This window comes from Bidens hawaiensis, unplaced genomic scaffold (assembly GCF_021521415.1).
Source record: "Bidens hawaiensis isolate Kalapana, Puna unplaced genomic scaffold, B.hawaiensis_p1.1 tig00034388_1, whole genome shotgun sequence".
Lineage (NCBI taxonomy): Eukaryota > Viridiplantae > Streptophyta > Magnoliopsida > Asterales > Asteraceae > Bidens > Bidens hawaiensis.
Genome location: NW_027495950.1, coordinates 25,932 through 43,430, shown reverse-complemented (window position 1 = coordinate 43,430; position 17,499 = coordinate 25,932). Strand labels below are relative to the sequence as shown.

Here is a 17,499-nt window from a genome sequence, read left to right as displayed (position 1 = left end):
ATTTTGGGTTTCATGCACAACCTTATCGGCTCATATACAAACAAGTTGATTTCAATCGAACTTTCTTTGATCCGCTCACAACTTTCTGAACAACCATAATTAAAACTGAATGGGGTTATTTTTATTTCATGTTAATAGGCTAGGAAAGCATTAAAGGCACTGAAATCATTGGTAAAAATTCAAGCACTTGTGAGAGGTTATTTGGTGAGGAAACAAACGGTTCAAGATCTGCATGGGATGGAGGCTATGTTCAGAGCACGATCGAGTGTTCTTGCTCACAAATTTCGTCTTCAAAGTGATCAGTTTCACCCAAGAAGATCAACGGTAAGCACCCAATATGATGATTAATGTTTATATTCACTAGGGTTTTTCCGGTCATGTTTAGCATGGTTAATCACTTATTATAGTCTTGAGAAATGGCAAAACAAACCGGGCGTTGGGTGGGCTGGCCAGACTGTCTGCTTTTACCGGTTTGACGGTTTAAATTACCTAAATAATAAAGACGGTTCATGAATACAATATTTATACTATATTATAATACATATAATATAAGGAGGAAACAAAATATATTCACATTATTTTAAGTGTTCAAATAATTACAACTTTTTAAAATGTAGCATACAATCCTTTTAAAAATACTTTCGACTTTTAAACCAAATTTAATCCACAAAGTTTAAAGGGCCATAACGTTTTCATATATTAATATTTTTGATAACAAATTTACTTTGAAAAACAAGTATTATGGTATTACAATGGTATTTAATTCAACATGCACACACATATATGGTAATGATTATCAGTGTTTGTATATCCTGTTGCATCGCGTGAACACTTTTTTAGTATGCATAAACTAATATTCCAAAACTTTGAAAATTATATATTATAAAGGTTAAATGTTGATTTTGTTTACATGGTTAGCTCCATGATTCAAATCGAGCTGATCCGTTAAACTACTAACCATGAAAACCAAATCGTGAAACGCAACATATGAATCTCAAACTAGCAAAACCGATTTCTTTGCTTTATTTGAACAATTCGAACGATTTTAGCGTTTATTTAAACATTTAATACTCAACTTTTTTCCTACTTTTATCAAAAACTTGTAGAGGGAGGCTAGTGAAGGTAAGAGTAGAAGAATTTCATCTTCTTTTCAAATCCCTAATGGTGAAAGGCCCAACCCTATTGAGTTAGGCCATGAAGATCCCAAATCAAGACTAATAGGAGCCAACACATGGGCTTGGGCCGCAGACCAAACACCAACCCCATCGCAGACTAACCCGCGCCATCTCTCGATGCCTGATTCATTAAACCTTCATGAGTTCGAGCCTCGCTACACCACAGCCCACAACACCCCTCGTTTTGCGTACTCATGCGGGCCCGAAGATTACGGGTCGTTATATGATGGGCTTTCCAAGGATGATTCTTACGCGAGCCACCCGGGTTACATGGCTAACACCAAGTCTTTTCGGGCTAAGGTTTGGTCTCGTAGTGCACCAAAGCAAAGGCCAGAGTTTGGGCTTGGGGTCAAGAAGAGTGATGGGCCTACTAATGTTGAATGTGGGCTATTGGAGAAGTCAAAGTCAAAGTCACCTTCAATGCTTAAAAACAGTTTCAAGAATTATGTGATGGATTGGAAAGTCCTCAAAAAGCGAATGAGTGATTGGAGAAAAAAAAAGTTTTTATATTTTAATTTTAATGAGAGGAAAATTCTGCAATTTAGGTTGAATTCAATGTTGATTATGAGAATTAGCTTTTGACTAAATAACTTAATGTCATTTTAGTATTGACAAAACAAATTATCATATATTATCTTTAACTTACTATTAAAATGCAACTTTATATCGTTAGACTATAACATTTTAATTTAATATATAGTTTTTTTTCCTGTTAAATTTTTGTGTATAGGTTTTTAAGTTTGACTTAGTCTAACCTTTGCACTTTACAATTATAAAATATATGAATAACAATAGCTAATATACATAAAAGGAAAAAAATATATATCTTGATAAGAATTTAATTCATGTATAAAACTTTTGGATGAATATTACTATGTTTTAAATCTGTTTATAGATATAGATGACTGATGATAAATGATGACAGGTTAGCTTACATACTTAAAAAAATAGTGTATACAGGTGCCTAACAGGTGCCTAGCCCTTGATGATTCCTAGTATATGGGCGTATATTAGCGCTTCATTGTATACATACATATAATGCTAGGTGATTCCTATAATACATGTGTATAGCCCTTGACGATTTTTCGTATACGAGTGTGATTGTTTAATAAAGCAGGCCCTTAGCGCGTCCCATATCAAGTTAGGGTGGGATTTCATATTGTTAGTATGCACATACCTAAATGATTGTTTATAAGAGAGTTAAGAATTAATCAATTAATCAAACAACAAAACCGGATTTAAAAAAATCTTATGTTATCAGAATATGAACCCAATTAACCCTTAAAAATGTGGCAGTAGTTCTTTTGTTGTGATGTGATGATTATTTTGTTTTATTGTTTGTAAGGAATAGTGTATAAGAATGTTATTTGACTGTTCAATCTTAATTTTTTTCTATTAAAGTCGTTCAATTATTGATACTACTTTATAAGGTCATATGTAGTGGGGCTTGGATTTGGGTGATTTGGGGCGATATTGGGCGAAATGGGGTGGGGGCGGGGTGTTATTATCGCCTGGGTGAAGAAAATAATAATATTATTATTATATTATATGTTGTGTGTATATATATGTATATGTATATGTATATATGTATATATTTATATGCAAAATGAATCCTAGAAACAACCCGAACCAACCAAGCCACCCATTCCCTCCTTTCGGTCAACACCATGGTTCGCAAAACCAACCGAACGTGAACTTACAATGGAACCCGATGAACCTAAACCAACCGAGCTATCCGTTTCAATTTCCCGACCCGAACCTAAACATGTACGCCAACCGAGCTATATGTTTTTTATATTTTTAGTTATGTATTTTTTTTAGTTATGTATTTTTTTGTATTTCTTTTTTCATATTAATGCATTTTTATTTAATTATAAAAAGAAAATAATAAAAAATATATATTGTGGGCCCAACTTGTAGCCCCTACACCATTACACCCCAAAAACAAATTCGTCCCCTTTGCTGACTGGGCGTCACGTGTCACAATTCACCCCCATTTGTAGCTCCTCCACTACACATAGCCTAACCGATAAGAATATTATTTGGTTTCACTTGTACCATATTTAGAAAAAAAGTGAACAACAAATATAAAGTATATTTTTTTTTAAAAAAAATGATATCATTTGCTATTTAACTCTTAAAAAATTACTGTTAGCTTACAAAGTTAAAAAAACTGTAGCCACTCACTGAGTTTCTGTCATATCTAATCTAACTTTTAACTATACTATTAAAACAAGACATATTGTTCATAGCGTATTTAACTAGGTCCTTTTTCTTATTATTATAATCTATGACTCGTTTTTCGGCAATAAGGTGTTGTAAACTTATAAAAAATAAATTATTATGTGATACAAGTCTTGAATCCAAGGCCTCATTTCACCAACTCCACTTAAATAATAATTGTCTTATATATTTTTTTATTTTAACATACATAAATAGGCCTTCTATTTTAATAAAACCAAAATTAAATTTAATTGTTGACATTTCTATAATTCATAATATACAAATTATATAATATTCAAATGATTTATATCTTTTTTTCTTATTCTTATTGACCAAAATTAAATAATTATTATGTTTTAATTATGAAAAATTATTCGTTTTTATAAGTATGACATTTACAATTCATTAAAATATATAATGCGCGGGCGAGGGCACACACACATACACACACACAATATATATATATATATATATATATATATGACGTTTTTTTATTTTCTATCCGTGTGAAACACGGGTAACTAACCTAGTAGTTTCATTTAAGTATCATAAAATAAAAAGTGGATATGTCTAGTCCTTTTTATATATTTTAATTTCTTAATTTAATTATTTAAAGTATAAAATAAAATTAAATGTAAAATTTATTTTGTTTGTGTGTCATCCTGAGGACTCAACACCCGTTTGTTAGAAGGTATAGGCGAACTATCAAAACTCAAAATATCAAATATTAGTATATCATTGTATCACAATTGTGTTACACACAGTGGTTTTGTTAGCTAATAAACTATGGTATAATGTCATTATCACTATCGGGTCGGTCATATACAAATATATAATGACACGTTGATAAACATTCCATATTGATAATATTTCATATTATGTCAACTTTTACATATGTATTATATGTCTATCCGTATTATATAGAGTTAAATTTTTAATTCTAAGCTGTCATCTAGAACACAATATCAATATAATGCCATGTTACAAAAATGTCAAATCAAATGATTTATCGCTTATCATCATTTTTGGAACATAATGCTCGCTATGAAACAACAAACTTTACATTAGAAGTTAACCCGGTTCCGGTTCGTACCCGAAATAACCGGTTCCACCTGGTCTTAGCATTTAGTGACATGCAGTCTTTGAAAACTAGCCGTTGGAATTTAGGACCGTTGGAACCGGTTTTTGAGGTCTCAAAACTATATAACATGATTTTGAATCAATTGTTTTACCACCCAAGTCAAAAACGCCAAAAAAAACTTATCGGTTTACACTCGTTTTACAATCCCGACTTACCTACACCTCCTTAATGAACCCATTTCTCGGTCATAACACACAAGTCATAATGAACCCAAACCTCGGGGCATCTTTGTGTATCGATGGCCATAACAACATCATCGTTGGTTGCCATTGCTTGCCGGTTTAATCGATATTGCGATTTAAAGTGTGTTTTAGAGTTAGAGAAGTGGTTTATCAAGTCCTAAACTTAACATAGCTATATAGCCGTTGAAATCGGTTCCCAAGTACAAAAGGAATACCCGGTGTACTCAGATTTCGAGTATAACCCGTACCCAATTCCTACCTTACCCGGTTCCACTGGATTTTTATATTTTCTTATCGGATCGGGTCGGATCCGGTTCCTACCCCGTTCTTGACTAGAACCGGTTCCAGTTTGTACCCGATTTCAAAATATCAGTTCCTACCCGGTTCTAAGTTTTAAAAATACTCGATTTGTGCACGTCTAACCCTTAATAGTTAAAGCACAACACATAGCTATGGTTACTTAGTTATCACATTTTTATCAGTTCAATATTACTCAAACTAGAGAAGTATAAAGTTAGCTTGCAAGCTCAATCTCTTTAGGTTTCAAGCAGAATTTACATTCAAACGATTGCTATAAAGTAGCAGCTAACCCATTTTAATCAAAATTTTTTTAATAAAAATGGAAATTTGAAGGATTAATAAAACAATATGGTTATAGAACTTATAGCATATTGACCTAGTAGCCAACAAAGTGTAACCAAACCACCACCAAATGTTACACAAGCAAAGTTGTAATTTATATTAATACAAGAGATCCCAAACCAAATGAAGAGATTAATCAACATACCACTCCAAATAATAAAATACAAGGAAAAGTTTGATCAAATCAAAGATTGTTTATATTTTCAACCACCTGGTCCACAACTTTAATAATAACTAGTACTGTATCATTTTCCTGCAAGTTATTCAAACTTTTAGTAAACCAATAAGCAGTTTTTTAACCGGTAAGAAAGACGACGGGATGGGAGACGTACATGACCAAATTAAAAACCCTGATCGATGAGATAGTCACCGAGCCTTTCAACAATCATGTTGCATTGGCCCGGAGCCATGGGTTCATCATAGATACCAATTATTAAAGACATTCCTGTCTTTTTAATAGTAGCACCTCCCGGTCCCTGTAGTTAACAACAATAAAACTAGTTTAAATATAGCCACTAAAAACTAAAATGTTTTTAATGTGGTTATCACACTTCTTAACATATATGTGCGTGTGCGCGCCCAATATTATAGATTGATCACCTTTTTCCCACGAATCACAACCCCTGGCTCTCCTTGAATAACCATATACTTGGTGCCACCAAGGTATAAACCGGTTGGTGCAAGAGAACCGGGCTCATTGAAGTCGTTTATGATATAAGTTATTTCCTCGGGCTTGACCTGCAGCATTAGCCAAGAAATATGTGAACTACTTGCAAATTATGAAAAATACATAAAAAGTAATCGACTATGTCGCATTTACAAGTGTAGAAAATTATTTCAACTTTGTAAGTGTTGGGAAATAACTCAATAAGGCAACTGTCAATAAAAAACTTCATAGATTTTCGTTAAAACAGCACACAGGTCCTAATTTTGAACCAGAACTACATGAGGCGCGCCTTTTAGTCCCTAATGCGTTTTCTCGAGACACACCTTCAAGAAATCCCTTCAAACCTTACAGTTTTCCATATTTAAGTGAATGCCAAAACCAAGCTCTAGACTTTTAATATTTTAGTGAATGTCTTTTGATTTTGCATGATTAAATTCCTAAACTTTATTAGAAAACCTTTTCATTATCTTTAAAAGTCCCAAGGATTTAATCATACAATATATGGAGGTAGTAAAGTCTCTAAAGATTTAAGTAATTTGTACGCTTTCAACTTGTATGTTCTAGTGACTGGTTAAACTTTAGCTTAATCCATCCACAGAGTAACCAGATTTTTTATTCCATTTAATAGAAAAATAATTATTCTCATCCAAATAAGCTTTTCTATAATGTCTCGTTCAGTTTTACTCAGATCCTATTATTTTCGTATAAATGAAAAAAAAACTGAAACACGATTACATTGTTATGTGTCTAAAGTTGCCAATATTTTCTACCAGATTGATTAGATTTAAACAGATTATGTCTAAGGGTGTAAATGAGCCAAGCTGCTTGCGAGCTACTTGAGATCGGCTCGCAAAAAGCTCGAATCAAGCAAAACTTAAACGAACCTGAGCCTGAAAGTAAACTTGTTTAATAAAAGAGGCCGAGCCCGAGCCCAATCTGAGCTCAAAAGTTAAATGAGCCCGGGCTCGAGCTTGATAAAGTACTCACTAGCCGAGCTTTTGAAAAACATGGCTTGAAACTTTGAAAAAGAGCTCGACAATTAAACGAGTCGAGCTCAAGCCTAATCACATCAAATCAAACAAAACTCCGCCTCATTAAACCCTAACATCAACAACACATCATCACAGTCATCGATTTGACCAAATCAACCACACATAAACACCAATTTCAACAATTTTTAACCAAATTGATTAAATTCAAACAGATAGGTCTAGGGGTGTAAATGATTCAAGATCGGGCTTACAAAAGGCTCGAATCAATCCGAGCTTATATAATAAGCCCGTGGCTGAAAATAAGTTTATTTAATAAACGAGCCCGAGCTTCACTTATCGTGCTCACGTGCCTACCATTTATATCATCTTTGATTTAATATGTATTTCATTAATAAACATTATTAATTTATTATATATAAAAAAATAAAACTAAATAATATATATTGTGCAATCGATAAAACCATAATTAAAAATATCTATATAAATAACATTAAATATATATAGATTACTTGATAAATAATAAACGAGTCGAAGCAAACCGAGCTCAGCCTTAGAACTCGAACTTGAAAAACAAGCTCGAGGCTAGTAAGTTCAAATCAGACAAAACTCCGCCTCGTTAAACCCTAACATCAACAACGCATCATCTCAGTCAACGATTTGACCACACACATAACACCGATTTCACCATAACAAATCAACGGTACCAATTCAAGTCAGATCCGAATCAAAATCGGAGTTAAAACAAATAAAAACTATTAGACCTGAGGAAACGTGGCCGATTGGGCCCAAACGACGCCGTCGTGACCGAGAATAGCGGCGGAAGAGAGGTGGTTGCCTTCGATCTCGCACATCAAGTGGTCATCCACGTACGCTTGCCACGACATCTTCTTCCGATTGTTTTTCTTTTGTGATTTACAAATGCTTATTATTGTGACCAAAAGAAATGTTACAAGGTGGATTATTATAGGGTTGAGAAAGTATAGATTATTATTATTATTATTATTATTATTATTATTATTATTAGTGTTGGTATGGACTGGTCATGGCCCCGATGTAAACTAGTCACCAAATTTGGCACAAATGTCTTTTAAAAGTGTACGATATTTTATTTTAATGTTTGTGAACTAAAAGATATGCACATTCAAAGTCATTAAATATATGCATTTATATAACATTTTTTTAATGTCCAATGAAAACTAAATTAAATTCAAACAAGTTACACTCACGCCGGCATAGCAAGATACTAAAACCCGGCCCAAAAACAAGAAACATCGAAGCCTATTACAATATCGCATACATTAAAAGCGGACAGCTGAGGAGACAGCTTGCCAAACTTGTTGGGTTAAACCACATGAGATAAAATATGTTTCAATTCAAGTTTCTTTCAAATTATATCAAACTCTTTCCTCACTAAGCTTAATTTTTGAATATCCACCTAAATCTCTTTCTAAATTTACGTCATTGACTACAATGAGACTTAAACTCTCGATATAATTAGAAGATACATTTTTACACGTCATGATATCACTAAGCTAGAATTCATAGTTTCCCTCTTATTAATACAACACACACATGATTTTCTTTTATGAGTATAGATTATTATATATTTTAAAAACATGTTTTTTTTTCCGAAAGTAGAAATCATTGTGTGAAATTTTGCCTTTTATCATTATAATGCATTGGTGTCATTATAATTGTGTTGTTTTACCATTATTTTCGTGTTGTTTTATTATTACAACTGTATAGTTATATGATAAAACAATATAATTAAATTATAATTGGTAATTAACATAGTTACATGATTAAACAACACAAAACTAAATTGACTTGTATATCCGTTCATACACTATGTTAGTTCCTTTTTTATTAAAAATCAACTTTTTAGTTAACTAGCACCACTTATTTTTCATAAAAACTTATAATAATGATGATAATATATTTTGTGTTGGTTGTAATTGACCATTTCTTTTTCTAGAAAATTAACAATAGAGATTTGAGGTCCCCGTCACTTTGTAAAAGATGGATTTGAGTTATTTGAATGGCATAATCAACACCAAAATATTCCCCACACATTATTCTCTAATATATTTGTATTTATGACATCATATATTGGTTTTGATCTTTCTAAGATATCCAATCCCAAAGATTTAACATGATACTAGAAACCATATATATTATTGAAAAATATTATATCTTACTTGTTTTATAATGAAAGGCTTCTTAGTGCCCATACATATATACGTGTAGTATACAAGATTACAAGTTGATGAAAAAAGCCACCACATATCATGAATAGGATGCTGTCTTCATCATTGCTTTGCAAATGCTCACCACTACGCTACATGATATGTTGTACCTTTTATTCCTTTAATTTGAGAAAAGCAAAAAATGAATATAAATAAATAAATCAACTATAAACATATTTCATATTAAATTATATGTTTGTATTATAAACTAGATTAAAATCCGATGTATTACACCAACTGAATTCATATGACATGTAACAACCAAAGTTACTTATTTGTTATAACAAGATTAAATTAAAAAAGTTTATGTATTTATTTTATGTTCCCGTGTCATATGTTTTGAAATAAACCAAACATCAATAAAAATAAGAAAAAAAATTATACATGCTTATACATTCTACTATTATAACACATTATGATGAAACACAAACTTAAAAATAGATCGCAAACTTGTTTTATGCATTTTTTATTACAGTGATAAAAACCGGGTACAAATGAATGATTGTTGTTTGCATTATTACGGTGATTAAAACTTAGGTGGCGTATATATGCTCACGTATAAATATATCTAATTAAGATTATTATTCTCATGCTTTTCTGTAATAAATGTATCGACAACTTGTTAAGTTATAAGTAAAATATTAATGCATAAATTTTTTTTGCTTCATTGATGTTTCCATCAACCAAACAAACAACAGAAAACAAAGATATGAAACACATTTGTATCATAAAGAAAATAGAAAAAAGTACAATGAAATTTCTCTTATTTACATAATTGTCACATAGAGTAGATAATATCCAACTTTTGAACATATTTGAATAACAAGTTATTGAACTTATCGATTCGTGAATAACGGTACAAATAACCTGGCATGTAACAAGGAAGCGGAGATCCTAGCTCCCAAAAAACAGTGAAAAAAACCGTTTGTATCCTCGTATTCAAGACTATAGACACATAAGTACTACGAGTAATGATAACATCTTGAATCACATGCCCTGGTCCACGAGATAATCACCCAACCTTTCCACAACCATGTTGCATTGACCGGGAGCTACAGGCTCTTCGTAAAGCCCAAACACAATGGCTTGACCGGTTTTCTTTATACAAATCCCTCCAGCTCCCTGTAATTTTAAACATTATTTACCCATTTGACCAACTAAAGATAAAAGCTAACACATATCAACCAGGCCTGTCCCCGAGAATCCTAAAAATTTATGGGCCCAGAACAAATTAATAAAGTAAACAAGTTGAAATTACCTTCTTTCCACGGACAACAACTCCAGCCTCGCCTTGTAGCACCATGTACTTTTGACCAGCAAGAAATAAACCAGTTGGGGCAAGGGTACCGGTTTCATCGAATTCTTTGATGATAGCTTTAATTTCCTCGGGTTTAAACTGTATATAAAATGATTACATGAAATAAAAAAGACCTATAAATTCGGTTCACTTACAGTTTGTTATTTGAGTTTAAAATTTTTGGGTTGAAATAAAAAAAAAACCCAAGATAATGAATTTGGAACTAAATCATTTTGTTAACTAATTAATTATTATAATTTTGGGCTAACATTTCTGATATACACATTTATTAAATTCTTATAAATTAATTAAATAAAAAATGAAAATCTATAAATTTGGTTAGTTTCTTCAGCTTTTTTGGTTTTGGTATTTTCAGTATGTGTTCGGCTTGGTTTCCGTTTTCCGGTTCCGCCATTGGAATTTGAAATATTTGGACCGATATAAAAAATTAGCCAAAACAATGAATTTGTATCTAAATCATTTTGTTAACTAATTTATTATTCTACATTTTGGAAAAGGTATCTGATTTTATTAAATTCTTATACATTATTTAAACCATAAATGAAAATATATAAATCCGGTTTGTTTGTTTTTTTTCCAGTTTTTGTTACATGCAAAACAAAAGCCAAATAGTCGGTTTTTGTTACGGGTTTCGTAAAATGAAGACAAACCTGAGGAAAGGAAGTGCTCTTAGCCCAGAACGTGCCGTCAACACCAAAGATAGCGGCCGAGCTAAGGTGCTGACCGCTGCCATCAATGTCACACATTAAGTGGTCATCGACATAAGTTTGCCACGACATTTTAAGACAGTTTTTATTTGAAAATTGTACGATTTGTTAATAATTTGCAAGTGTGAGATTTAAAGTTGAATTTAAGGTTTGTTTGAAGAGAAGCGATGTTGTCGTTATTGTTGATGGTTTGTATTTTATTGCCTATAAATATATTATGTTTCGCCTTTGTTTAAGGACAATGTGTTACCAAAATAGATATGAAATGATCCTTGTAACATGAGTACATGACAACTAGTTGTTAAGAATAATAACTTTATATATGGTTAGCTATGTAGTTGATATCGCCGATATATCAGTGATATATCAGTTATTGATCTTTGGCGATATATAAATCAGAATATTGGTTCATAATATCGGTACCGATAATAATATCAATGATACCGATCGATATTTGACCGATATATCACCGATACACCCGATATTAGTGTTTTAAGTCTTAATTATTAACTTTTAGTGTTCAATGTTAGTGTTTTAAGTCTTAATCAATTCTTACTTTGCTACGATTGTTAGTGTTTTGCAATTTGCAAAAGGTTAAAATGTTCATGGTATGAGACTATATTGAATTATTAGTGTTAAATTGCTATATATATAAATTTTACATGATATTAAAATTAACGATATCCCACCGATATCTCAAATATCGGTCTTTGACCGATATCCGATATTTTTCCGCATTAACGGCTTAGATGGTTAGTGATGTTAAAATAAAATAATTTTATATATTTACAAGTTTAAAGTAAGGGTGTAAACAAGCCAAGCCACTCACCAACTACTCGAGATCGGATTGAGAAAAAGTTTGAAACGAACCAAGTTTTTTCAAGCCCTTGAATGGGAAGCTCACTTAGGCTCGTTTAAGGTATTGCATGAGGTCGAACTACACTTTGGTTCGTTTAAGGTTTTTCTTAAACTATATAAAAATAACTAGAAAGGTATATAAGTTAATTAATTAATAAAAATTGAGTCAAACCTGAGCATGATAAAAAGGGCCCACGATCTAAGCAGCTCGAGCTTTAGAGAGAGTTCGAAACGAGCCGAGCTCTAGAGAGAGTTCGAAACGAGCCGAGCTCGAGCTTGAGAGCTCGTAAGTCAAAATGAACTGACTTGAGTCTAGTCAAGCTCGGACTTGACTCAACTCGTTTGCACCAACAAAAATAGCTTCAATAAGATATTGAAATCGACGGATCACACCAACAAAAGTAGCATCCTCTGTAAACGTCCTTTTCTGACATACTGGAATGCGAATAGGCAATTACACTCTTCTAAGACGTGGATATCACTAGCAATACATCAATATCTGTATCTTTTTTACCGACACCTAATCTATTCTATTAACTAACACCACCTAACCGAACACTACACCATTTTGTTAAGAGAATGAGAGGAATACACCTCACCACCGCAACTGTTGTGGTTTAATGTCATGGGCACCACTACCATCCACGTCGGCATCGCACCCCCCCTCGTTATCGCCTCCTGGTCAACATCTATAGACCATACATAATTCTCCCACTCATCTATGTCACTTCAAGTGTTTTAGTTATTATGCTAGTATGCTACTATTCAAGTTCAGCATATGTACGTTTAATATTTGCGATCAAATATATATTATTGTTTTAATATTAGCTCTAATTATAACAAGATTATTGAAGTAATAATTGAACTTTATTATATCTAAGAGACAAGAGAGTGAAGAGATATATGTGAATTATTAGTTCTAACGGGATGGATAACTTCGTTACAAATACATGCTATTTATAATATCAAATCTACTATTCAAAAAGTAAATCTACCGACAATCTCAACTATTATATTTCATTTGGAGTGTTTGTGTGAATAAAGGTGTTTGACAATTGTGTCATCCATCATTCATCAATAATTCATAACACTCCCCCTTGGATGACACCATTTCAAAACGTCGGGGTCTTGAAGTACTGCCTCATTAAAAACCTTGCTAAAGGAAAACCCAATGGGAAAAAACTTTAGCTAAGGGAAAAAGAGTGCAGTATATAGCTCCCCCTCAAATTGCAGGTCGTTACATTGTTCGTACATGGCGCATGCCAATATCATGAACATGTTTCCTGAATGTTGCTGTGGGAAGTGCTTTTGTGAAAAGATCAGCTGAGTTGTTGCTGGACTGGACATATCTCATTTCAACCTGATTGTCTTTAATAAGGTCTCGAGTATACTCAAAGTATCTTGGTGGTATATGCTTTGTTCTGTCACTTTTGATATATCCTTTTTTCATTTGCGAGACACAAGCTGCATTATCTTCATAGATAGGAGTTGGAATTCGATCTTTCTCTAGTCCACAAGAAATCAATATGTGTCGTGACATAGATCTTAACCATACACATTCTCTTGAAGCTTCATGCAATGCAATGACTTCAGCATGATTTGAAGATGTTGCAATGAGTGTTTGTTTCTGAGAACGCCATGAAATCGCAGTTCCTCCATTCTTAAATACATATCCAGTTTGAGATTTTGCTTTATGGGGATCAGATAAATAACCTGCATCTGCATAACCAACTAACCCTTCTTTTGAATCGTTAGGATAAAATAAACCTAAATCAACAGTTCCTTTTAAATACCGAAAAATATGTTTAATGTCTTTTAGTAGGGGATGAACTGAATCTTGCCAATAAATTAACTGCAAAAGAAATGTCAGGTCTTGTACAGTTAGTAAGATACGTAAGTGCTCCAATTGCACTGAGGTATGGTACTTCGGGACCAAGAATCTCTTCATTATCTTCGCAAGGACGAAATGGATCATTGTCAACATTGAGTGATCTAACAACCATCGGTGTGCTTAAAGGATTTGCTTTGTCCATATTGAAACGTTTTAAGAGTTTCTCAGTATAAGTTGACTGATGCACAAGTATCCCATTATGCATATGCTCAATTTGTAAACCAAGACAATATTTGGTTTTTCCAAGATCTTTCATTTCGAATTCTTTCTTTAAAAGAGCAATTGCTTCATTAATTTCTTTTTTGTGTCCCAATTAAATTTAGATCGTCAACATACACAGCTATGATCACATATCCTGATGTTGTCTTCTTGATGAAGACACATGGACAAATAAGATTATTTGTGTATCCTTTGCTTATCAAATAATCACTCAAACGATTGTACCACATCCTTCCAGATTGTTTCAGTCCATACAAGGATCTTTGTAATTTGATGGAATACATTTCCTTAGGCTTTGAGCTTATTGCATCGGGGAGTTTAAATCCTTCGGGAATTTTCATATAGATGTCACTATCTAGTGATCCATACAAGTAAGCTGTGACAACATCCATAAGGCGCATCTCTAAATTTTTAGAGACTGCTAAGCTGATTAAATATCTAAACGTAATAGCATCCATGACAGGAGAATACGTTTCTTCATAGTCAATTCCTGGCCTCTGAGAAAAACCTTGAGCTACAAGTCTTGCTTTATATCTTGTAACTTCATTTTTCTCATTTCGTTTTCTCACAAAAACCCATTTATATCCTACAGGTTTCATTGACTTTGGTGTAATGACAATAGGTCCAAAAACCTTTCGATTGTTTAGTGAGTTTAATTCAGCTTGCATAGCATCTTTCCATTTGTTCCAATCTTGTCGATTTTTACAATCATCTACAGATTTTGGTTCAGGGTCATCATTTTCTTCCATGATATCGCTTGCCACAGAATAAGAAAATATATCATCAATATTTTCCATTTCATCTCGATCCCACATTATATGTGATTTACCATAGTTTATTGACAATTCTTTATTGGAATCATTTATTTCTTCCTGAGGAAATGTTATATCATTTATTCTTTCCTGAGGGAAGGTTTTGTCAATCATTCCTTCCTTAGGGTCAGTATCCTTCTCAGAACCCTTTCTTTTTCGAGGATTTTTATCCTTTGAACCGATTGGCCTTCCACGTTTTAAACGTTTTTGAGATTCATGAGGTGCATTATTATGGTTTTGCTTGCTTGGAATCTCAACTCGAGCTGGAGCATTAGCAGCTGGTATATGAGATTTAGTGACCCTGTTTATATCAGTAAATGCATCAGGTAACTGATTTGCAATTTCTTGTAGATGTATTATTTTTTGAACCTCTGTCTCACTTTGTTTTGATCTTGGGTCTAGGTGTAACAATGATGGCACACACCATGATATATCTCTTTCTTGCTTTTTCATTTCTCCCCCTAATGTCGGGAACATTGTCTCGTTAAAATGACAATCAGCAAAACGTGCTGTAAATACATCACCTGTTAAAGGTTCAAGGTATCTTATGATGGAAGATGTTTCATATCCAACATATATTCCCAACCTTCTTTGGGGACCCATTTTTGTGCGTTGTGGTGGTGCAATAGGAACATACACAGCACAACCAAAAATTCTAAGATGAGAGATTTTTGGCTCATTTCCAGAAACAAGTTGTGTGGGAGAGTATTTATGATTTGCACTTGGTCTCACGCGGATTAATGATCCAGCATGCATAATTGCATGACCCCAAATAGAAACAGGGAGTTTTGTCCTCATTATTAATGGTCTAGCTATTAGTTGTATGCGTTTGATCAACGACTCGGCTAAGCCATTTTGTGTGTGTACATGAGCAACAGGGTGTTCTACAACAATCCCCACAGACATGCAATAATCATCAAAAGCATGTGATGTAAATTCTCCCGCATTATCAAGCCTTACTCTTTTAATGGTATAATCCGGAAAATGTGCACGTAATTTGATAATTTGAGCAAGAAATTTTGCAAAAGCAACATTACGAGTCGATAATAAAGAGATATTAGACCATCTGCTGGATGCGTCTATTAAGACCATGAAGTATCTAAATGGTCCACATGGTGGATGAATTGGTCCACATATGTCACCTTAAATTCTTTCAAGAAATATTGGTGTTTCTTTATCGACTTTTAATGGCGAAGGCCTTGTAATTAATTTTCCAAGAGAACAAGATGTACATTGAGGCATTTTATCTATTTTGTGGATCTTTTGACCTTTCAGTGGATGCCCATGTGTATTTTCAATGATCCTTTTCATCATTGTGGATCCTGGATGGCCTAATCTGTCATGCCATAAGTTTATGATACAAGAATGGCAACAATTTTCTTTGACTGCCATATGTGCTTGAGGCACATTTATATATGTATAATGCAAACCAGAATGGAGCATTGGCAATTTTTCCAATATTTGATCTTTGCTTATGATATGCAAATATTTTTCATTACTAACAGTCCTTGACTGAGTATCATATCCATTATGATATATGTTTCTGAAACTCAACAAATTTCTTGTTGATTTTGGGGAAAATAAAGCATTTTCTATTTTGAGCTTTGTACCATTTGGTAATGCTAAATTAGCTTTTCCCACTCCTTCTATCAAGTTTGTAGGACCTGATATTGTATTGATGATCCCTTTTGTTGGTTTCAGTTTATAAAAATATTTTTTAGATCTAAGTATAGTATGCGTGGCTCCACTATTCGCTATACATATATCTTCTTCATTTGTTTGATCTTGTGCTCCGGTGATTTTCATTTTAAATCTTGAAAAATATTAAGAAAAAAATAAGTGTATAACGAAGACATATGATATTTTAATAAGAACTTTATTTAATTGAAACACAAGTAGTACATGAAAGAGGAACTACATAATTAAAAATAATGAGAACACACTTAATAACTGCATCTAATTATAGTAGTCAAGCAACTTTGTTTCAAAGTTCCACCCCAAAGTCTTCAACGCTCAGCTCAGCATTGATATTATTAAAGTTATCAACATGGTTCACTTCTTTCTCTTTTCCTTTTAGAGAGGCTTGGTACAGTTCACACAGATGTGGAGCTGTGCGACAAGCCTTTGCCCAGTGGTTTGTACTTCCACGTCTAAAACATGAAGTGCCATTGTTTTCGGACCTACCAGCTTCATTCCATTTATTTTGGTGGTTGGAATTGGTATTGTGTGGGACATGATAATTATTGGCTCTCTGGTTACGACCACGACCACGGCCACGACCACGACCGTAAGAGTTATTGTTCCATTTGAATGGATGCTTACGATCATTAAAATGGCTTTTGTCAAAATGACCACGTCCACGTCCATGGCCTCGTCCTCGACTTTGTTCCCATTTATGATCAGAATTTTTATCAGAACTTTTGTGA

At 33.2% G+C, this 17,499-nt stretch overlaps 3 protein-coding genes across 4 annotated transcripts; 1 reads left to right on the top strand and 2 right to left on the bottom strand.

The window, feature by feature from the left end:
• The first annotated feature begins 237 nt into the window (after positions 1-237).
• On the top strand, positions 238-1,821 carry LOC143586159 (protein IQ-domain 26-like). Its single transcript, XM_077067760.1, has 2 exons — positions 238-324; positions 1,107-1,821. The coding sequence occupies exons 1-2, from the start codon at positions 238-240 to the stop codon at positions 1,755-1,757; spliced, it is 738 nt and encodes a 245-aa protein (XP_076923875.1). The 3' UTR covers positions 1,758-1,821.
• Positions 1,822-5,420: 3,599 nt separating this feature from the next.
• Positions 5,421-7,950, bottom strand: LOC143586163 (profilin-2-like). 2 transcript variants are annotated; one of them, XM_077067765.1, is made up of 4 exons: positions 7,784-7,950; positions 5,964-6,101; positions 5,680-5,839; positions 5,421-5,603 (listed from the first exon to the last, which is right to left on the bottom strand). In XM_077067765.1, exons 1-3 carry the CDS (start codon positions 7,904-7,906, stop codon positions 5,705-5,707), a joined length of 396 nt encoding a protein of 131 aa, XP_076923880.1. In that variant the 5' UTR covers positions 7,907-7,950; the 3' UTR covers positions 5,421-5,603; positions 5,680-5,704. The 2 variants fall into 2 exon arrangements, with proteins under 2 accessions (XP_076923880.1, XP_076923879.1); XM_077067764.1 differs by having other exon boundaries at positions 5,425-5,616; positions 5,696-5,839.
• A 2,245-nt stretch (positions 7,951-10,195) lies between these two features.
• On the bottom strand, positions 10,196-11,395 carry LOC143586162 (profilin-1-like). Its single transcript, XM_077067763.1, has 3 exons — positions 11,237-11,395; positions 10,527-10,664; positions 10,196-10,390 (listed from the first exon to the last, which is right to left on the bottom strand). The coding sequence occupies exons 1-3, from the start codon at positions 11,363-11,365 to the stop codon at positions 10,256-10,258; spliced, it is 402 nt and encodes a 133-aa protein (XP_076923878.1). The 5' UTR covers positions 11,366-11,395; the 3' UTR covers positions 10,196-10,255.
• Positions 11,396-17,499: the final 6,104 nt, after the last annotated feature.